Genomic DNA, 23,120 nt, shown 5'->3' with positions numbered 1-23,120 from the left:
TGTTTCATACATTACCTGTCCAGGCGCAGGTCTTCTCCTTCTCCCTGTCCCACGCGGCAGCATCAGCTTCGGAGCGGCCTGTCTGAGCTGACAGAAGCTCAGCCAATCACTGGCCGCTGCGGTCCTGGCCAGTAATTGGCTGAGCGGTCTGTCAGTTCAGACAGGCCGCTCCGAAGCTGATGCTGCCACATGGGACCGGGAGAAGGAGAAGACCTGCGCCTGGACAGGTAATGTATGATGTTTCTGAAATCGCCGCACCCGCTATTCCACGTAGCAATGCACAGGTGGCGACCGATGATTTTAGGTTTGAACCTTAATGAACGATCGGCCAATGGCACGATCATCGGCTCATCGTTCTCTTTATTCCATGGAGCCATAATCGGCCGAATGGGGCCGAATCGGCCGATTATTACTCTGTGGAATAGGCCTCTAATACAGAGTCAGCAGAATAACAGAGCGCCGCAGATCACCAAATCTCTGCTAACAGCAAAGTGTAAACTAGTTCTACTGCATAGCGACATCTCTACCGCAACACCAAGCTGCATGCAACACTACCGGGAACGCCGAGCTGCATGCACCGCTACCAGGAACACCAAGCAGCATGCACCGTTACCAGCAACACCCAACTGCATGCACCTCTACTAGGAACAGCAAGCTGCATGGACTGCTACCAGGAACACCAAGCTGCATGCACCGCTACCAGGAACAGAAAGCTGCACGCACTGCTACCAGGAACACCAAGCTGCATACACTGCTAATAGAAGAAAAAAAACAAGCTATGTGCACTGCAACCAGAAACTACATGCACTGCGACCAATAACAGCAAATTGCATGCACTGCTACCATAAACAGGAAGTTGCATGCACTGCTACCACCAACACCCAGCTGCATGCTCAAAGATCAACAGCTAAAACAGAAATGGGACCAAGTCTTTGGTGTCTGTAAGAAGTCAAAGGGAGGCATTTATTAAGTCCGGCGTTTTTTACGCCGGACGTAAAAATGCCCCCGCAGCTCCGGCGCTACGGAGATTTATGTAGAGGCGGACTGCCTCTACATAAATCCCGTGCGCGTCGTTGCGCACCACCAAAAAACCTACGCCAGCTGAGGACTGGAGTAGGTTTTCGGCGTACATTTTGGCGGAACGGATGATAAATCGCGCGGACTCTGAGTCCGCGCCCTCCGTTCCGCCCACTCTCCGCCCCTTTTCCGCCCCCTTTCCGCCCCCTGGCGTACTCGGCGGAAAGTGGCGATTTGCGAATATTTTATTCGCAAATCCGCCATTTTTGCTTAAAAAAAGACGCAAATCGGCACTTTCCGCCGAAAATCATCCATTCGCCAGATGATACATGTGGCCCAAAGTTTATTCATAGAATCCCAACATCCAGACGTCTCATTCCTGCACTTTACATCACTAAAATGTACCACGTGGTTAGTTGCAGCACCCTGCCATGTGCCCCCACTACTCCAAGCTCACCCACAGCATGACCCTCAATATCCTGTGGGCACCATAATACAGAAGGTGAAGGCACCGGGCACTGGAGGTAGCAGGATACATCTATAGTGTCCCAGTACGGGTGGTCCACTAAGTTTCATACCACCTGGGGGGGGGGAGAGGAGGAGAAGAAGAAAGAGAGAGATGACGATCAACGTTCCGTGTAATTGGGTGAACGTTTATCGTTAATCATTAGTCGTCGAAAAATTGCTTGGTGTAATAGTACTCTAAGAGACTGATCCCCAGTAAGACAAATAGCAGAAAGCTATAGTATCTTGCTGACTATGCACGGCTCTTCTGGGAAACCCAGTTGTAAAGGCCTGGGAGTCGTATTACCTCACAAGGCGGTAATCGAGACTGTGTAGGCAGAAGCCGTTAGCGATATCTAAACGTGAGGACGAGTATTCTTCACACTCTTAAACTCTACTACTAAACTATCCCGACAGAGTACACTACTACTTGGAGAAGGCCCCAAGATAATAATAATATTTATTTGTATAACGCCACCAGATTCCGCAGCGTACCCAAGACCACCTTGCTGTACCACCACCTGACAGCACCGTGATGCATGGCACATCCCCCAGGGACCATCCGTAGGTGCCAGCTCTGGTCTGAAGACTCTGGACTCCGGAGTAATCCCACACGGAGGCCGCGGACAGATTGTCGTATTCAGGGGAACTAAATTTTCCTTCCCCATAAAACGTTCTCTCGCAGTCTGAATGGCGTTATTACCGCCTCGCTGTGATTTCTGGCATCAAAAACATTGAACATATGTTTCAGGTTTTTTGGTTTTTTTTTCTCCCGGTTACGGTATTAGAAGAGAACATCGTGTCCATGCGGAGGGAGAGACGTGGGAGACACAATGGGGCATCGAGCAGTAAATAGATCAATTTATAGATCTCTGCGTGATGGCGGAAACTTCCAGGCCCAGGAGAGATTTTCTGCCTCTTTGAGCAATTTGCATCACACAACATTTCCGTCCCACAGGGATATTACCTTATAGTCCTCCATAACCTTAGGGCCCTATTCCACCGGACGATTATCGTTCGCATAATCGTTAAAGATTAACGATCTCAAACGACCACTATTGCGAAAAACCTGAAAACGTTCACTCATTTCCATGGAACGATAATCCTTACTTATGATCGTATTTGCAATCGTTTTTTCTTTGCTATTTCTTCATATCTACTGCGAACGACCGAACAACGTCTTATTCAATGCGAACGTTTTGCGAACAAGCAATGATAAAAATAGGTCCAGGTCTTATAAAGCGATCAACGATTTCTTGTTCGGTTATTAATCATTAACTGCATTTCAACCGAACAATTATCATTTAGATTCGAACGATTTAATGATAACCTGAATGATAATCGTCCAGTGGAATAGGGCCCTTACATTCCCCGGTAACCTTACAATCCCCCATAACCTTACAGTCCCCCTGTAACAGCACTTGCAGGCTATTCCCTGCCTCTATACTTAACTTATTGTGAGAAAATATTCTTAAAAAAAGAGATAAAGCCCTTGTCCCATACAAAGCCACACCCTAACAACCCTGCTCCATAACAAGCCACACCCTAACAACCCTGCTCCATGACAAGCCACACCCTAACAACCCTGCTCCATAACAAGCCACACCCTAACAACCCTGCTCCATAACAAGCCACACCCTAACAACCCTGCTCCATGACAAGCCACACCCTAACAACCCTGCTCCATGACAAGCCACACCCTAACAACCCTGCTCCATAACAAACCACACCCTAACAACCCTGCTCCATGACAAGCCACACCCTAACAACCCTGCTCCATAACAAGCCACACCCTAACAACCCTGCTCCATAACAAGCCACACCCTAACAACCCTGCTCCATGACAAGCCACACCCTAACAACCCTGCTCCATGACAAGCCACACCCTAACAACCCTGCTCCATGACAAGCCACACCCTAACAACCCTGCTCCATGACAAGCCACACCCTAACAACCCTGCTCCATGACAAGCCACACCCTAACAACCCTGCTCCATGACAAGCCACACCCTAACAACCCTGCTCCATAACAAGCCACACCCTAACAACCCTGCTCCATGACAAGCCACACCCTAACAACCCTGCTCCATGACAAGCCACACCCTAACAACCCTGCTCCATGACAAGCCACACCCTAACAACCTTGCTCCATGACAAGCCACACCCAAACAACCCTGCTCCATGACAAGCCACACCCTAACAACCCTGCTCCATGACAAGCCACACCCTAACAACCCTGCTCCATGACAAGCCACAGCCTAACAACCCTGCTCCATGACAAGCCACACCCTAACAACCCTGCTCCATAACAAGCCACACCCTAACAACCCTGCTGCATGACAAGCCACACCCTAACATCCCTGCTCCATGACAAGCCACACCCTAACAACCCTGCTCCATGACAAGCCACACCCTAACAACCCTGCTCCATGACAAGCCACACCCTAACAACCCTGCTCCATAACAAGCCACACCCTAACATCCCTGCTCCATGACAAGCCACACCCTAACAACCCTGCTCCATGACAAGCCACACCCTAACAACCCTGCTCCATAACAAGCCACACCCTAACAACCCTGCTCCATGACAAGCCACACCCTAACAACCCTGCTCCATAACAAGCCACACCCTAACAACCCTGCTCCATGACAAGCCACACCCTAACAACCCTGCTCCATGACAAGCCACACCCTAACAACCCTGCTCCATGACAAGCCACACCCTAACAACCCTGCTCCATGTAAGCCACACCCTAACAACCCTGCTCCATGACAAGCCACACCCTAACAACCCTGCTCCATAACAAGCCACACCCTAACAACCCTGCTCCATAACAAGCCACACCCCAACAACCCTGCTGCATGAAAAGTCACACCCCAGCATCCCTGCTCCATGACAAGCCACACCTCAACAAGCCTGCTTCATAACAAGCCACACCCCAACAACCCTGCTCCATAACAAGCCACACCCCAACAACCCTGCTCCATAACAAGCCACACCCCAACAACCCTGCTCCATAACAAGCCACACCCTAACAACCCTGCTCCATGACAAGCCACACCCTAACAACCCTGCTCCATGACAAGCCACACCCTAACAACCCTGCTCCATGACAAGCCACACCCCAACAAGCCTGCTCCATAACAAGCCACACCCCAACAAACCTGCTCCGTAACAAGCCACACCCCAACAACCCTGCTCCATAAGAAGCCACACCTCAACATCTCTGCTCCATGACAAGCCACACCCCAACAACCCTGCTCCATGACAAGCCACACCCCAACAACCCTGCTCCATGACAAGCCACATCCTAATAACCCTGCTCCATAACAAGCCACACCCCAATAACCCTGCTCCATAACAAGCCACACCCCAACAACCCTGCTCCATGACAAGCAGCACCCTAACAACCCTGCTCCATAACAAACCACACCCCAACAACCCTGCTCCATAACAAGCCACACCCCAACAACCCTGCTCCATAACAAGCCACACCCTAACAACCCTGCTCCATAACAAGCCACACCCCAACAACCCTGCTCCATGATAAGCAGCACCCTAACAACCCTGCTCCATAACAAGCCACACCCCAACATCCCTGCTCCATGACAAGCCACACCTCAACAACCCTGCTCCATAACAAGCCACACCTCAACAACCCTGCTCCATAACAAGCCACACCCCAACAACCCTGCTCCATAACAAGCCACACCCTAATAACCCTGCTCCATAACAAGCCACACCCTAACAACCCTGCTCCATAACAAGCCACACCCCAACAACTCCCAGCCCCATAATAAACTACACCCAAACAACTCCCAGCCCCTTAACAAAGCACACCTCAACAACCACCCCAAAAACAAGCCACATGCCCACAGATCCCACCCCATGCCAGTGTCTCAACAAAACCTACCCCCCATCCTCAATTCTGCACCAGGGTCCTCCCTTGCCAGGAGCCCCTTATGATACTGGTGTCTTCTTGTGGCCACCATTGGACATGGGTGCAGCTTCTAGCATCTCACCCCCTGGGCATCTCTACCTTAGTTCCTTTTTGTTACCCCCATCCATAAACTTGAGAATCTTTCGTAATTTTTGTGACCGCCGTAGAATGGTAATAGATGCCCAAGGGGACAGATATTGTGACTGAGAAGAAACAGAGAGATGTAAGACGCCCCTATAGGAGTTTGTGTCTCGCAGGCGGCTTTGGATGCGACACACAAGGTTCTGTGTTGTTATTCCTCTAATAACAATGGAAACAATCGGTGTGAGTATCGGCATTGTGCACAATCCAACATTACAGCTTCCACCTTGATATGAGCCAGAAGACTCTAACGCTCGTCCTTGGCATTGAGTTATCAATGTAAACAGCTTTTGTGGAAGGATAATGCAGCCCGAGGCGTTCGGTATGTGTGCGGGGGGTGGAGGGGCGGTGACGCACTGGGGGTGGAAATCTTTAGAGATTCTGGACTGTCTTTGGCGGCTTCTTCTTCTCCACAGCCACCATCTCCGCAGAGGATTCTGCAGTCATTACGTGTGATGAGCTGCTCCGGCGTGTTAAGGACCTTGGAGAGCAGAGAGGGGAAGATGTCGCTCCTTAAAGGGTTTTTAGGTCACAACTTAAAGTTATGAAAGTTTCTTCTTCTTCTTACAGTGCAGGAGATGTGTCAGTCACGGCAGGGAATGTTCTCAGACAGAACTGGAGGATAGTGTCACTATGGCGGATCAGGGCTAAGTCTATCAGCCAACAGTTATCTCTCCCCATACACATGAATGATCGAAACAGCCAAACGTTCCTGTGTTCTCTGTGGGATCGGGAAAGCCACGCTCTCCGACCCCGTCCCTCCCACAACATCATCAATCAGTCAGCACTATGGTCAACCGGTCACTTGCCAGATGGTACTGTGTGAAGCCCGATGTTAGGTTGTCGTGACGCCAGTGCCGATTGGGTACACAGGTATGGGGCACACCTGCTTTTATTTTTGGAAGGCTGGCTATACCCTTTCCCCTGTAGTCGGTGACCTGCCAGGCTGTAATGGGGTCCCTTGGGTGCTTATCACGGTGGTCTGGAGTGGAACTGTGACCCACCCGGACTATTGGTACTGCCACCCACAGAAAGGGGAGATGACCCAAAGATGGTGTAATGACTGTAGGTGCCGGAACAATAATCACTGAGTTACCATAAATAAAATCTTCTTTACATCAGGAATACTTTATTCAGTAGCAGATAATAGACTTCCGATTTGACACAATCAGCGTTAAGAGCTTTTTGGAGCAGAAGAGCCGTGCTCACTTGGTGGCATGCTGAGAAGTAGAGTGAGTTTAGAGCAGTAGAAAGGAGTTTGTGCTGAGAGTTCAGAGTAGTAGAGAGGAGTTTGTGCCAAGAGTCCCAACCCAGGGACTACTTGAAAGTAGAAGACTATTTGTGCCCATGTTTCGACCTTTGTTGTTGCTGTACCACCTGTTGGCCGACAGTGTCGAGTGACCTGTCCTCCTAAGGTGACACAAGCCCCAGACCTTGTTACCTGAGTTGAGCAAGGTGGCCAAGATTATCTGGTTACACTTGTGCTGCGAGATACAGTACTTAGGCTTGTAGCAACTTTGCTCTATCCGGATCAGTGCCTCTTGTTTCAGCATACTGTCCTGCACTGTTAGAGATGTTCACAGCGTGTTTTAGCACTGCATAATAAGGGTAAGTGTGGCTTTGAGGAAAAAAAGAGTCTCTGTGCTTTCCATACATCTTTCCTCTACCACATTCCAGACTAGACTACTGGTGGGGGGACCTGGCAGAGCAGGGACCGTCTTGTCCTGTGTCCTCTCGCTACAGTAACCTGACTAAGACTAACTTACACTTCTTCTCCCCATGTGACTACTTCCTACAGGGTGTGTAACAACTCCTGTGATAGATGGAGAAGAGAGTGCAAGAAAATAAGGGAGAATAGAGTTAAGTGATAGGTGGAGAAGATAAAAGAGCTCTTATTGGTTCACAGATTACAAATAAACAATAACCCCTTATTCACTACAGCTGTGCAATATACAAGTGCATATACAAATAATAGTGACATCTAGTGGCAAAACTTTAGCATAACTTCATTACCACTTTACTTGAAGTACAGGCTTTTGCGAGTGGTGTATAGACTAGTAACACCCATGGTGGGACACTGCAGGTGTACAGAGGTGGAGCAGAGGGAGGTTACATGGGGAGCAAAGGGAAACAAAAAGTGAGAGAGGGAGAGCAGAGGGAGAATCGAAGGGAAGCAGAGCATGGACAGAGGTGGAGCAGAGAGAGGTTAGATGGGGAACAAAGGGGAACAAAGAGAGAGAGAGAGAGAGAGAGAGAGAGAGAGGAGGAGCAGAGGAAGGACAGTGGGGGAGCATAGAAAGGACAGAGGGGGAGCAGAACAAGGACCGAGGGGGAACAGAGTTAAGGCAGAGGGGGAGCAGAGGGAGGACAGAGGGGAAGCAGAGGGGAACGGAGGTGATGCACAGGGAGTGGGGGAGCATAGTGAAGACAGAAAGAGAGCAGAGGTGGAATGATAGGGAGGACAGAAGGGGAGCAGAGGGAGCATGGAGGAGGAGTGGAGGGGAACAGAGGGGGAGTAGAAGGATGACAGAGGGAGAGCTGAGGGAGGAAAGGGGGAGAAGAGGGGGAGCAAAAGGAGCACAGGTGAGGAGTGGAGGGGAACAGATGGAGAAGCAGAGGGAGGTTAGAGGGGGAGCAGAGGAAGGACAGAGGGGAACAGAAGGGGGTCAGAGGGAGGACAAAGGGGGAGAAGAGGAAGGACAGAGGGGGAGCAGGGCTAGTGGAGTATAAGTTCTTATTCTATTTTTCCTTCTTCCCCAGCAGCCTCGTAGAGTTTTCAGAAGATTAGGGTAGAGATGTATGGAGGGGGCAGGGTGTGGATGGGATTAGGGTAGGGATGTATGGAGGGGGCGGGGTGTGGATGGGATTAGGGTAGAGATGTATGGAGGGGGCAGGGTGTGGATGGGATTAGGGTAGAGATGTATGGAGGGGGCAGGGTGTGGATGGGATTAGGGTAGAGATGTATGGAGGGGGCGGGGTGTGGATGGAGATTAGGGTAGAGATGTATGGAGGGGGAAGGGTGTGGAGAGGGATTAGGGTAGAGATGTATGGAGGGGGAAGGGTGTGGATGGGATTAGGGTAGAGATGTATGGAGGGGGCAGGGTGTGGATGGAGATTAGGGTAGAGATGTATGGAGGGGGCGGGGTGTGGATAGGATTAGGGTAGAGATGTATGGAGGGGGCGGGGTGTGGATGGGATTAGGGTAGAGATGTATGGAGGGGGCAGGGTGTGGATGGGATTAGGGTAGGGATGTATGGAGGGTGTGGGGTGTGGATGGGGATTAGGGTACAGATGTATTGAGGGGGCTGGGTGTGGATGGGATTAGGATAGAGATGTATGGAGGGGGCGGGGTGTGGATGGGATTAGGGTAGAGATGTATGGAGGGGGCAGGGTGTGGATGGGATTAGGGTAAAGATGTATGGAGGGGGCGGGGTGTGGATGGGATTAGGGTAGAGATGTATGGAGGGGGCAGGGTGTGGATAGGATTAGGGTAGAGATGTATGGAGGGGGCGGGGTGTGGATGGGATTAGGGTACTGATGTATGGAGGGGGCAGGTGGGGATGGGATTAGGGTAGAGATGTATGGAGGGGGCGGGGTGTGGATAGGATTAGGATAGGGATGTATGGAGGGGGCGGGGTGTGGATGGGATTAGGGTAGAGATGTATGGAGGGGGCAGGGTGTGGATAGGATTAGGGTAGAGATGTATGGAGGGGGCGGGGTGTGGATGGGATTAGGGTACTGATGTATGGAGGGGGCAGGTGGGGATGGGATTAGGGTAGAGATGTATGGAGGGGGCGGGGTGTGGATAGGATTAGGATAGGGATGTATGGAGGGGGCGGGGTGTGGATGGGATTAGGGTAGGGATGTATGGAGGGGGCAGGTTGTGGATGGGATTAGGGTAGAGATGTATGGAGGGGGCGGGGTGTGGATGGGGATTAGGGTAGAGATGTATGGAGGGGGGGTGTGGATGGGATTAGGGTAGAGATGTATGGAGGGAGCAGGTTGTGGATGGGATTAGGGTAGAGATGTATGGAGGGGGCAGGGTGTGGATGGGATTAGGGTAGGGATGTATGGAGGGGGCAGGTTGTGGATGGGATTAGGGTAGGGATGTATGGAGGGGGCAGGTTGTGGATGGGATTAGGGTAGAGATGTATGGAGGGGGCGGGGTGTGGATAGGATTAGGGTAGAGATGTATGGAGGGGGGCGGGGTGTGGATGGGATTAGGGTAGAGATGTATGGAGGGGGCGGGGTGTGGATGGGATTAGGGTAGAGATGTATGGAGGGGGCAGGGTGTGGATGGGATTAGGGTAGAGATGTATGGAGGGGGCGGGGTGTGGATGGGATTAGGGTAGAGATGTATGGAGGAGGCAGGGTGTGGATGGGATTAGGGTAGAGATGTATGGAGGGGGCGGGGTGTGGATGGGATTAGGGTAGAGATGTATGGAGGGGGCAGGGTGTGGATGGGATTAGGGTAGGGATGTATGGAGGGGGCAGGTTGTGGATGGGATTAGGGTAGGGATGTATGGAGGGGGCAGGTTGTGGATGGGATTAGGGTAGGGATGTATGGAGGGGGCGGGGTGTGGATGGGATTAGGGTACAGATGTATGGAGGGGGCGGGGTGTGGATGGGATTAGGGTAGAGATGTATGGAGGGGGCGGGGTGTGGATGGGATTAGGGTACAGATGTATGGAGGGGGCGGGGTGTGGATGGGATTAGGGTAGAGATGTATGTAGGGGGCAGGGTGTGGATGGGATTAGGGTAGAGGTGTATGGAGGGGGCGGGGTGTGGATGGGGATTAGGGTACTGATGTATGGAGGGGGCAGGTGGGGATGGGATTAGGGTAGAGATGTATGGAGGGGGCGGGGTGTGGATAGGATTAGGATAGGGATGTATGGAGGGGGCAGGGTGTGGATGGGGATTAGGGTACTGATGTATGGAGGGGGCAGGGTGTGGATGGGATTAGGGTAGAGATGTATGGAGGGGGCAGGGTGTGGATGGGATTAGGGTACAGATGTATGGAGGGGGCTGGGTCTTATAGTAAAGGGGGATTAGGTCTGGGTCAGTGGACCATGTGGCGCCCCCTCCTGTCCGTTTCCGTCCATCTCTCCATCTTTCCGGGGTTAATACCATGTTGTGTCTGAACAGATTGCTGGGATGAGACTTTCTCCCGATACCAATTATTTTTTCAATTTCAACCACTGCCGCCTGATTTCCCTTCTCCACAATTTGTTGCTTTCTCACTGATTAACTTAAGACTTAAGTGAAACTTTAACAGGCAGAACGGAGAGAGGAAAACAGAAGAACATCAGGAACGGGGGGAGGGGTCTTAAAGGGGAACGACGGGGGGGATCAGGATGCAATGACAAATACTGGAGGTCGTGAAGCAGAGGAGGAAGGACGTGGCGCTGGAAGCCGACCGGTCATTAAGGTAAATGTCTGACACCTCATGGGGACAGTAGTCAATACTCTGTCCTGAGGATATAAATGGAGCCCATTACTCTCTGTAGAAGAACATGGCTGCCGCACTCTATGCCGAAGATCGCTTCCTATTAACCCAAGTCTATATAAATAGCCCAGCCCCCACTTTGTTACCAGGAAGAGGAGCTCATTACAGCGAACCCCCTCCCCGGCCTGTCTCCCCACTATACAGCTGTGTCCGCTCAGGAGCCTGACAGCCCTTAATATTACACTTAGCTCCAAGGGAACAGCAAGTGATTTCCAGTCTGAGGCTTAAGGAGCTGCGGATGGCAGATCCCTGTGTAGCGGCAATACATGTGAAGGCTGTTTTGTCTCTGGAGAATCTCCGCGCCTCTTAGGTGCCAAGTGGAAATCTTGGATATCAGTGTGAAGAGTTTGACAAGTCTGTAAGGATGTTCTGCTCCTCCTGTCTGTCTACAACGTGATGTAAGAACCCGGCATCTCTGGCTTCACGTCTTCTCCCAATGTCATCTATAAAAAGCAAAATACAAAGAAAAGAAACACAAGAAAAGCTCCGAGGAATAAACACTGATAATGGAACAGAAGAGTGCGGCTACTATAACTACTATAATCTATACCGTACCCTAATACAAAAGTATAAACTGCACTAATATAACTACTATAATACTGCTCCCTATATACAGGAATATAACTACTATAATACTGCTCCTATATACAGGTATATAACTACTATAATCTATACCATACCCTAATACAAAAGTATAAACTACACTAATATAATACTATATAAATATAAACTACACAAATATAACTACTATAATACTGCTCCTATATACAGGGATATAACTACTATAATACTGCCCCTATATACAGGAATATACTACTATAATACTGCTCCTATATACAGGAATATACTACTATAATACTGCTCCTATATACAGGAATATACTACTATAATACTGCTCCTATATAGAGGGATATACTACTATAATACTGCTCCTATATACAGGAATATAACTACTATAATACTGCTCCCTATATACAGGGATATAACTACTATAATACTGCCCCCTATATATAGGGATATAACTACTATAATACTGCTCCCTATATACAGGAATATAACTACTATAATACTGCTCCCTATATACAGGGATATAACTACTATAATACTGCCCCCTATATATAGGGATATAACTACTATAATACTGCCCCTATATACAGGAATATACTACTATAATACTGCTATATACAGGAATATAACTACTATAATACTGCTCCTATATACAGGGATGTAACTACTATAATACTGCTCCTATATACAGGTATATAACTACTATAATGTGGCTCAGGGAAGAAACAGAGTGCTGCACCTCACACCTATGGCTGATACTAGTGCCGCTTGGCTAAATAAAAAACACATCAGAATTTTGTGTATGAATTGATCAAGCCATACTGCCCCATGTACCTGGTGCCGGTATCTGATACACATGGGTCCCTACACTAAGTCCACACCGTGCCAGTCAGTGGCCACCAACCCCGCAGGCGTGCACAGCCAGGGAACGGGGGCCATGGGACGGCCCTGCGACCCCCATGCCACAGGACCAGACCCAAAAACACCACACCAGAACCCGGCCAGCACCGCCGGCGGAGAAGGTCGCCCCCAAGCAGCACAAGTCTGGATAAGGAATATATGTTTTTCCTAGGATATGTGTTTTTTATTTAGCCTAGCGGCACTAGTATCAGCCATAGGTGTGATGTGCAGCACTCTGTTTCTTCCCTGAACCGTATTTTGTTTCTCTCTTTTCTCCGTGTTTTGCACTCCTCCTGGTAAGACCCACATGACCGCAATTAGCAGGAGACACCTGAGTGCACATGGTTTTAATCCCTCCTGTTTTTTCCCATTCTGTTTGCTGCAGCTATGGTGAGTGTAATACCTTATCCAGACTTGTGCTGCTTGGGGGCGACCTTCTCCGCCGGCGGTGCTGGCCGGGTTCTGGTGTGGTGTTTTTGGGTCTGGTCCTGTGGCATGGGGGTCGCAGGGCCGTCCCATGGCCCCCGTTCCCTGGCTGTGCACGCCTGCGGGGGTGGTGGTCACTGACTGGCACGGTGTGGACTTAGTGTAGGGACCCATGTGTATCAGATACCGGCACGAGGTACATGGGGCAGTATGGCTTGATCAATTCATACACTAAATTCTGATGTGTTTTTTATTTAGCCTAGGGGCACTAGTATCAGCCATAGGTGTGAGGTGCAGCACTCTGTTTCTTCCCTGAACCGCATAACTACTATAATACTGCCCCTATATACAGGAATATAACTACTATAATACTGCTCCCTATATACAGGGATATAACTACTATAATACTGCTACTATATACAGGAATATAACTACTATAATACTGCTCCTATATACAGGAATATACTACTATAATACTGCTCCCTATATACAGGACTATAACTACTATAATACTGCTCCTATATACAGGAATATAACTACTATAATACAGCCCCTATATACAGGAATATACTACTATAATACTGCTCCTATATACAGGAATATAACTACTATAATACAGCCCCTATATACAGGAATATACTACTATAATACAGCCCCTATATACAGGAATATACTACTATAATACTGCTCCTATATACAGGAATATAACTACTATAATACTGCTCCTATATACAGGAATATACTATAATACTGCCCCTATATACAGGGATATAACTACTATAATACTGCTCCTATATACAGGAATATAACTACTATAATACTGCTCCTATATACAGGAATATAACTACTATAATACTACTCCTATATACAGGAATATACTACTATAATACTGCTCCTACATACAGGAATATACTACTATAATACTGCTCCTATATACAGGAATATAACTACTATAATACTGCTCCTATATACAGGAATATAACTACTATAATACTGCTCCTATATACAGGAATATACTACTATAATACTGCTCCTATATACAGGAATATAACTACTATAATACTCCCCCCCTATATACAGGGATATAACTACTATAATACTGCTCCCCTATATACAGGAATATAACTACTATAATACTGCCCCTATATACAGGAATATAACTACTATAATACTGCTCCTATATACAGAGATATAACTACTATAATACTGCTCCTATATACAGGGATATACTACTATAATAGTGCTCCTATATACAGGAATATAACTACTATAATACTGCTCCTATATACAGGAATATACTATAATACTGCTCCTATATACAGGAATATAACTACTATAATACTGCCCCCTATATACAGGGATATACTACCATAATACTGCTCCTATATACAGGAATATACTACTATAATACTGCTCCTATATACAGGAATATACTACTATAATACTGCTCCTATATACAGGGATATACTACTATAATAGTGCTCCTATATACAGGAATATAACTACTATAATACTGCTCCTATATACAGGAATATACTATAATACTGCTCCTATATACAGGAATATAACTACTATAATACTGCCCCCTATATACAGGGATATACTACCATAATACTGCTCCTATATACAGGAATATACTACCATAATTCTACCCACTATATACAGGAATATACTACCATAATACTGCCTTTCCCCCGTATGGTGTTTCATTACATTATAAAGGTCGTTGTGTCTTCTTGTTTCATGAATTTTGAAAGTTCATTGACTGTAATCTCTACATGATGCCCAGAGTCGCCGTCTGACATTTTGATTCAATATTTTCTCTTGCAGGATTAGAGTCTCCGTTCTCAGCTCCATCACATCTCGTCCTCTGCGCCCAGACGCAGCCGCCATTACTGCAGGTTCCTCCTAAACTCAGTCTCATCCAGACGTCGCTTCTTTCTCGGTCTTATTTATTTCTGATAAAATCAGATGATCAGATGTGTAGGTGTATACAGGTGTATGCAGGTGTATGCAGGTGTATACAGGTGTATGCAGGTCTATACAGGTGTATGCAGGTCTGTGCAGGTGTATGCAGGTCTATACAGGTCTGTGCAGGTGTATGCAGGTCTATACAGGTCTGTGCAGGTGTATGCAGGTCTATACAGGTCTGTGCAGGTGTATGCAGGTCTATACAGGTCTGTGCAGGTGTATGCAGGTCTATACAGGTCTGTGCAGGTGTATGCAGGTCTATACAGGTGTGTGCAGGTGTATGCAGGTCTATGCAGGTGTATACAGATCTATACAGTTGTATGCAGGTCTGTAGAGGTCTATGTAGGTGTATGCAGGTCTATGCAGGTGTATACAGATCTATACAGGTCTATGTAGGTGTATGCAGGTCTATGTAGGTGTATGCAGGTCTATGCAGGTGTATACAGGTCTATGTAGGTGTATGCAGGTCTATACAGGTGTATACAGATCTATGTAGGTGTATGCAGGTCTATGCAGGTGTATACAGATCTATACAGGTCTATGCAGGTGTATACAGGTCTATGTAGGTGTAAGCAGGTCTATACAGGTCTGTGTAGGTGTATGCAGGTCTATACAGGTCTGTGCAGGTGTATACAGGTCTATGTAGGTGTAAGCAGGTCTATACAGGTCTGTGTAGGTGTATTAAGGTCTATACAGGTCTATGTACAGTAGGTGTATACAGATCTATGAAGGTGTATAACAGTCTATGTAGGTGTATACAGATCTATACAAATCTATGCAGGTGTATACAGATCTATACAGGTCTATGTAGGTGTATGCAGGTCTATGCAGGTGTATACAGATCTATACAGGTCTATGCAAGTGTATACAGGTCTATGTAGGTGTAAGCAGGTCTATACAGGTCTGTGTAGGTGTATTAAGGTCTATACAGGTCTATGTACAGTAGGTGTATACAGATCTATGAAGGTGTATAACAGTCTATGTAGGTGTATACAGATCTATACAAATCTATGCAGGTGTATACAGATCTATACAGGTCTATGCAGGTGTATGCAGGTCTATGCAGGTGTATACAGGTCTATGTAGGTGTATGCAGGTCTATACAAATCTATGCAGGTGTATACAGATCTATACAGGTCTATGTAGGTGTATGCAGGTCTATGCAGGTGTATACAGGTCTATGTAGGTGTATGCAGGTCTATACAGGTCTATGTAGGTGTATGCAGGTCTATACAGGTCTATGTACAGTAGGTGTATACAGATCTATGAAGGTCTATGTAGGTGTATACAAATCTATACAAATCTATTCAGGTATGGGGCACACCTGCTTTTATTTTAGAGTGGCGAGCTATACCCTGTCCCTTGTGGTCGGTGACCTGCCGGGCTGTTGGGGGGTCCCTTGGGTACTTATCACGGTGGTCTGGAGTGGAGTTGTGACCCACCGAGACTATTGGTACTGTCACCCACAGAAAGGGGAGATGACCCAAGTGCAGTGTCCCAGAACAGGCTGTCTGTTTCTCACTGTCAGTTTATTTTTGCTATTACAGCCATGCCTGTTCTGGAAACTATTTGCACTGCAGCTGTGACTATATAGTCCCTATTACTCTCAGGTTCCTGTATATTGTACATGTGTTTAACTCTGTGCAGTGGTATGCAAAGGCTGAGGATCACGTGACCAAGCCCTGTAACCATGGTTCCTCCAATGGCCGTCGAGCTTTGGCCAGGAGTACCATGTGACTTCCCCTTGCTAGGGAGTTCCGGCCCCTGCTCCCAAGCAAGGAGGTTGTGTGTTTTGTGTCTCTCTTCACCTTCAGAAGAGAGGCTGGTGCTCTGCTGTAACAGATCCTGGCTGTCCGTCTGCCCAAGTGCCTGGAGTATCTTCTCATCTGGGTGACGTTCCTGTTATTCATCTCCTCATCAAGTCAAGATTCATACCGCAAGTACTCTAATCCACCCAGCATCTCTATTCTTCTCTCACTACTACTCCCATCATCCGCCTGATGCAGCACCACCTTAGCTCTGTCTATATAAGTCTGCTATATAACCGGTTCTACCGGAAGAGACTGTTGCTACCAGTTACCTCAGTTACAATAAAAGTGTAACCACCGCTGTTACTGAGCCCTGGCATTGGTGTCCGTTATCTGGTGCCCTGACTAGGTACAGCGAAGAATCGCATGCCCAGTATCCCGCATAGTACCGCAGTATCTGCAGACCGGTCCCTCAGCTGTGCCACCCTCAGGCCCTGTACTGTGACAATCCTATACCCTGCAGCTGCCCCGGTTCCTGCCCGCTCACAACACCTGCACTGCGAAGTGACCCACACGGGTCAGGGCATCGCACAAGGATGTGTTATCTACTGTGTAGGTGCCAGAGTAACAATCACTGAGTCCTGTTAGCATAGATAAATCTTCTTTACTGAGAGAATACTTTGTACAATAGCTGATAGCAGACTGTAGACTTGACAAGACAGAAGCTTTACTGAGGACCTTCAGAGTGGAGAAGTTGTAAGTAATAGAGGGGAGTTTGTATTGAGAATCCAGAACAGTGGAGAGAAGTTTGTACTGCAGGTTCAGAGTAATAGAGAGGAGTAGGTTGTGAGAGTCCCAACCCAAGTAGTAATATGCTCTGTCGGAATTTTGTCAGACCTTGTTACCTGGGTTGAGCAAAGTGGCCAAGGTTTCCTGGTTACACCCGCGCTGTGAGATACAGTACGTAGGCTTCTAGCAACTTTGCTCTATCCGGATCAGTTCCTCTGCTATAGGATACTGTCCTGCACTTTTAGACTGGCTCTCGGCGTGGGTTGGGGTTTCTCTGACTTGTCCTCTCCTTGGAGTAGCTTAACACTGCATAGTGTGTAGTAGTGCTGCTTTTTAAGAACCTGCGTCTCCTATGTGTGTTCTGAAGAGGAACCTGACTAAGACTGCGGACTATTTCTGGAGTGGGGACTTGGCAAAGCCAACCACAGCAGGGACCAGCTTGTTTTGCATCTTCTCTGCTTAACAACCAGACTAAGACTGACTAAGAGTGGGTGTATACTTCCTCTCATCATGTGATAGAGAAGGTCCTCATTGGTGTACAGATTACAACAAACAATAACCCTTTAGTAACCTGCAGCTGTGCAAAATACAAGTACAGTTACATACAATAGCGACATCTTGTGGCAAAACTTAGGTACTACTTCATTACCACAGTTACTTGAAGTACAGGCTTTTGCAAGGGGTGTAACACACTAGTAACACCTGTGGTGGGACACCACATACAGGTCTATGCAGGTGTATTCTGATCTATGTAGGTGTATGCAGGTCTATACGCCGCTACATTGACAACATCTTGTTTAGGGGGTTGTAATATAGCGTCTGTGATGGGGTCTTAAGGACTGGTTATAGGGTAATGCTGCAGGGTACAAGTATTTATCTACTTGCTTTAGCAGGGTACCTACGGCTGTGAGACATAAAGTCTCCTGAGCTGTAAATCTGGCAGATGCCTCCTCATAGTTCTCAGGTCAGAAAGTACCAGCCCCCCAGGGAGAGAGGGTGGGACTCCTAGGAGACTCCTCCCTGACATCACACTTCATAATGGAGCTGCCTGTGAGAGTGTCATGTGACCAGGATCTTCACTTCCTGACATGTGACCACTGGGTTTCTCCAATAAGCAAAATTTCAGTACATAAAAGAAAGTTACAAGAACCAGACACAGTTTAGGACTCCTCAGCCACATGACAACTTTAGTCTGGGATAAAGGTACCAGGACACTGAAGAGGTTGCAATGTTTAAAGGGGAGTTCTAACCAAATGTAGGGAATAAAGGCATCAAATCTGCAACAAAATCACAAAGGACCCAGCAGGCCCTGAGAACTGCCGTCTTGGACCCTAAATGGGACCTCTCATTCTCAGGGAGACATTGCCTACAGGGGGCGCTATAGAGTCTAGCATCCTTCTCCAGGATTGGTCTCCGTGTGGGGGGGGATGATAATCCTGGGGTAATTGTCTACATATTAGGAGCAGCTTGTTAGTATATGGAGAGGGAGGGATTCCTACATAGGGGATAATAGCAGGGATCATTGCCATAGGGACACTAATAAATCCTTAATAAGAAGCGACGCTCATTCATTTCTCTTACAAAGGAGGAAATTGTTCTCGCTTTTCCGCTTATTGTTTCTGTTTTGTGTAAAACTCTAATATGCGAAGACGCAGCCGAGAGATGAGACAAAACCTTGGTGGATATTTGGCACAAGTCTCGGACTCGGCAGCAGAATGATAATAGGAACAATACAAACACTTGGCTGCGGCCCCGAGTACACAAAGCTGTGCGCCTATTCTTCTGGAAGAGACAGAGCGCCTGGCACTGGGGGGCGCCCATCACACCCACCCCTCCCCCCGGCCGCCACAATCCAAACTACATTACTACATAAATTCCTCCAGGATTGTGGCTATCCTGTGTAATAACTCTGGGGGTCAGCTCAGGATCAGGAGGAGATCGGGGCGAGGGGACGCTATGTAGCAGCATCTATGGGAAATGGGTGGGTTACGACCAATATGTTCAGCCCTGAGTGCCCTGTAACCCGGCTCCTCTATGGTGTCACCCGGATCCTCTATGGTGTCACCCGGATCCTCTATGGTGTCACCCGGCTCCTCTGTGGTGTCACCCGGCTCCTCTGTGGTGTCACCCGGCTCCTCTATGGTCTTACCCGGCTCCTCTATGGTGTCACCTGGCTCCTCTATGGTCTTACCCGGCTCCTCTGTGGTGTCACCCGGCTCCTCTAAGGTGTCACCCGGCTCCTCTATGGTCTTACCCGGCTCCTCTATGGTGTCACCCGGCTCCTCTATGGTCTTACCCGGCTCCTCTATGGTGTCACCCGGCTCCTCTATGGTGTCACCCGGCTCCTCTATGGTCTTACCCGGCTCCTCTATGGTGTCACCCGGCTCCTCTATGGTGTCACCCGGCTCCTCTGTGGTGTCACCCGGATCCTCTGTGGTGTCACCCGGCTCCTCTGTGGTCTTACCTGGCTCCTCTGTGGTCTTACCCGGCTCCTCTATGGTGTCACCCGGATCCTCTATGGTCTTACCCGGCTCCTCTATGGTGTCACCTGGCTCCTCTATGGTCTTACCCGGCTCCTCTGTGGTGTCACCCGGCTCCTCTAAGGTGTCACCCGGCTCCTCTATGGTCTTACCCGGCTCCTCTATGGTGTCACCCGGCTCCTCTATGGTGTCACCCGGCTCCTCTATGGTCTTACCCGGCTCCTCTATGGTGTCACCCGGCTCCTCTATGGTGTCACCCGGCTCCTCTGTGGTGTCACCCGGATCCTCTGTGGTGTCACCCGGCTCCTCTGTGGTCTTACCTGGCTCCTCTGTGGTCTTACCCGGCTCCTCTATGGTGTCACCCGGATCCTCTATGGTCTTACCCGGCTCCTCTATGGTGTCACCCGGCTCCTCTATGGTCTTACCCGGCTCCTCTGTGGTGTCACCCGGCTCCTCTAAGGTGTCACCCGGATCCTCTATAGTGTCACCCGGCTCCTCTATGGTGTCACCCGGCTCCTCTATGGTCTTACCCGGCTCCTCTATGGTCTTACCCGGCTCCTCTATGGTGTCACCCGGCTCCTCTATGGTCTTACCCGGCTCCTCTATGGTGTCACCCGGCTCCTCTGTGGTGTCACCCGGCTCCTCTATGGTGTCACCTGGATCCTCTATGGTCTTACCCGGCTCCTCTATGGTGTCACCTGGCTCCTCTATGGTCTTACCTGGCTCCTCTATGGTGTCACCTGGCTCCTCTATGGTGTCACCTGGCTCCTCTATGGTCTTACCTGGCTCCTCTATGGTCTTACCTGGCTCCTCTATGGTGTCACCTGGCTCCTCTATGGTGTCACCCTGCTCCTCTATGGTCTTACAGGAATTTTTTTCCTGACACCGGGGAGGAGGTGGCTGAGGGAAACGGCGTCCACTCACCTCCCCGGTTCCAGCGGCAGGTCCCGTATCGCGACACTCCGGTCCCCGGTTCCCGGTCGCTTCCTGGTGTCTGACACGGGCACGAGACGTGACGTCTCAGGTCTGCCTAGCCAGTCAGTGACAGAGGCGGGATCTGAGCGGACTTGAAACGGATCCCGCCTCCGTCACTGACTGGCTGAGCGGACCTGAGACTTCACGTCTCGGGCCCGCGTCAGACACCAGGAAGCAGACAGGAACCAGGGACCGGAATGCCGCGATGCAGGAGCCGTCGTGGGAACCAAGGAGGTGAGTGGACGTTGTTTCCCTCAGCCACCTACTCCCCGGTGTAAGGAAAAGATGCCCCCCCGCCGGAGTTCCCCTTTAATTCCTTCCCTCCCTCTTTCCTTTCCCTCCCTTCCCTCTCTACCTTTCCTCCCTCCCTTCCTCCTCTCATTTCCTTCTCTTCCTTCCTTCATCCCCTCTCTCCTCTCCCTTCCGTCCCTTCCTTCCCTACCTACCTCCCTTCCTTCCTCACTTCCTACCTCCCTCTCTCCCCTCCTCTCCCTCTCTTCCCTCCCTTCCTCCCTCTCTCCCTTCCCTCCTTCCCTTCCCTCTCTCCCTCCCTTCCCTCATTACCTTCTTTCCTTTTCCTTCCCTTCCCTCTCTCCCTTCCCTCCCTTCCCTCTCTCCCTCCCTTCCCTCATTACCTTCTTTCCTTTTCCTTCCCTTTCATCTCTCCCTTCCCTCCCTTCCCTCTCTCCCTTCCCTCCCTTCCCTCTCTCCCTTCCTCTCTCCCTTCCCTCCCTTCCCTCTCTCCCTTCCATCTCTCCCTTCCTCTCTCCCTTCCTACCTTTCCTCCTTCCTCCCTTCCTTCCTTCCCTCCCTTCTCGATTAGCCGCTGTTTACACTTTGTTCTTGTTTCCATTTATACTTTTATACCCTTGATAAGAAAACAAATGTTATCAGATGCTGAGAACTGATGCCACTATATACCATAGCGCATAATCTGCATGAGCTTGGCCATACTCTTTACCCTTTCCAGGACCCCCCGGTCACCTGCTGCTGCCAGCCCCCCAAGCCACCCGGCAATCTTCCATCCCTCCCGATCCCGGCATCGGTTAATACATAGACATAAATAATTCTGTCCTTAGAACAAGGAGAACCTGGAGCCTGTGGGTAAAGCTGATTATCCTGCGCGCGGTGGTGGCGGCGGCGGTGTCTCTGGGAGGACTCAGAGATATATATTATTGTTATTACTATTATTATTACATGCCATTGGCTTAGTGTCGGAAGGAAGCGAGGAGCCTCGGGGGGCTGCAGACATGTGCTGTACAGTCACTGCTGGGAAATCAATCCATCAATTCAGCAAATAACATTGTCACTCTCTCCACCAACTAAACTAATGTTTCCTGATGGAAAACTGCAAACAAACTGATTAGAAAAGGTATTAAAGCTCCTGCGCTGCCGCTGCCGCCGCCTTTGTAGGAGTCGGCGGCTTTGTAATAAATTAGCAAAACCCATCGGCTGCCATGAATCTGACACCAATCACTCACGGCAAAGCGCCTTATTTATGGACAAGACGGGGCAGAGGTGCCAAGAAATCGCCAAATTCTCCCTCCACAGAGGCTCGGAAATATTCACTGACATTTACAATTACAAATTACAAGAAACGTGGATGAAATGTGGAATATTTACAAGACCTGGCATCTCCAGGAGCCCGGAGCATTCTTATTGGCATCCTTAGGAGCCCGAACGTTCCCACTGTCGTCCTCAGGAACCCGGAGTGTTCCCATCACCTTCCCCAGGAGCATTCTCATTGCCATCCTTAGGAGCCGAAGCGTTCCCATCAACATCCCCAGAAGCCCAGAGCGTTCCCATTGCCATCCTTAGAAGCCAGAGCATTTCTATTGCCATCCATAGGAGCCCGGAGCGTTCCCATCAGGATCTCCTGGAGCCCGGAGCATTCCTATTATCATTTTTCCCATAACCATCCCCAGGAGCCCAGAGTGTTTCCATAGCTCTCCCCAGGAGTCCGGAGCGTTTATACTGCGGTCCCCAGGACCCAGAGCGCTCAAATTGTCATTCTTATGAGCCGAAGCCTTCCCATGACCACCCTCAGGAGCCCAACGCGTTCCAATCACCATCTCCTGGAGGCCAGAGCATTCCAATCACCGTCCCCAGGAGCCTGGAGCATTCCTATCACCGTCCCCAGGAGCCTGGAGCATTC

At 49.1% G+C, this 23,120-nt stretch overlaps 1 protein-coding gene across 1 annotated transcript; it reads right to left on the bottom strand.

Annotated features, from left to right (window-relative positions):
• Positions 1–11,442: 11,442 nt before the first annotated feature.
• On the bottom strand, positions 11,443–22,716 carry LOC138786688 (SUMO-interacting motif-containing protein 1-like). The gene is made up of 3 exons (XM_069963668.1): positions 22,594–22,716; positions 19,555–20,869; positions 11,443–11,552 (listed from the first exon to the last, which is right to left on the bottom strand). Exons 1-3 carry the CDS (start codon positions 22,714–22,716, stop codon positions 11,443–11,445), a joined length of 1,548 nt encoding a protein of 515 aa, XP_069819769.1.
• Positions 22,717–23,120: the final 404 nt, after the last annotated feature.

This window comes from Dendropsophus ebraccatus, chromosome 3 (genome assembly GCF_027789765.1).
Source record: "Dendropsophus ebraccatus isolate aDenEbr1 chromosome 3, aDenEbr1.pat, whole genome shotgun sequence".
In the NCBI taxonomy this organism is placed as follows: Eukaryota; Metazoa; Chordata; class Amphibia; order Anura; family Hylidae; genus Dendropsophus; species Dendropsophus ebraccatus.
Note: the sequence above shows the minus strand (reverse complement) of the source record. Positions and strands in the feature narration are given on the sequence as shown.

Coding starts and splice junctions, on each gene's coding strand:
- LOC138786688 (XM_069963668.1), bottom strand. CDS start 22,716: ATGGCAATGAGAATGCTCCTGGGGAAGGTGATGGGAACACTCCGGGTT. Junction 20,870..22,593: donor CGGGCTCCTGGAGATGCCAG/GTCTTGTAAATA, acceptor CCCCGGTGTCAG/GAAAAAAATTCCTGTAAGAC. Junction 11,553..19,554: donor TGACACCATAGAGGATCCGG/GTGACACCATAG, acceptor TGCTTTTTATAG/ATGACATTGGGAGAAGACGT.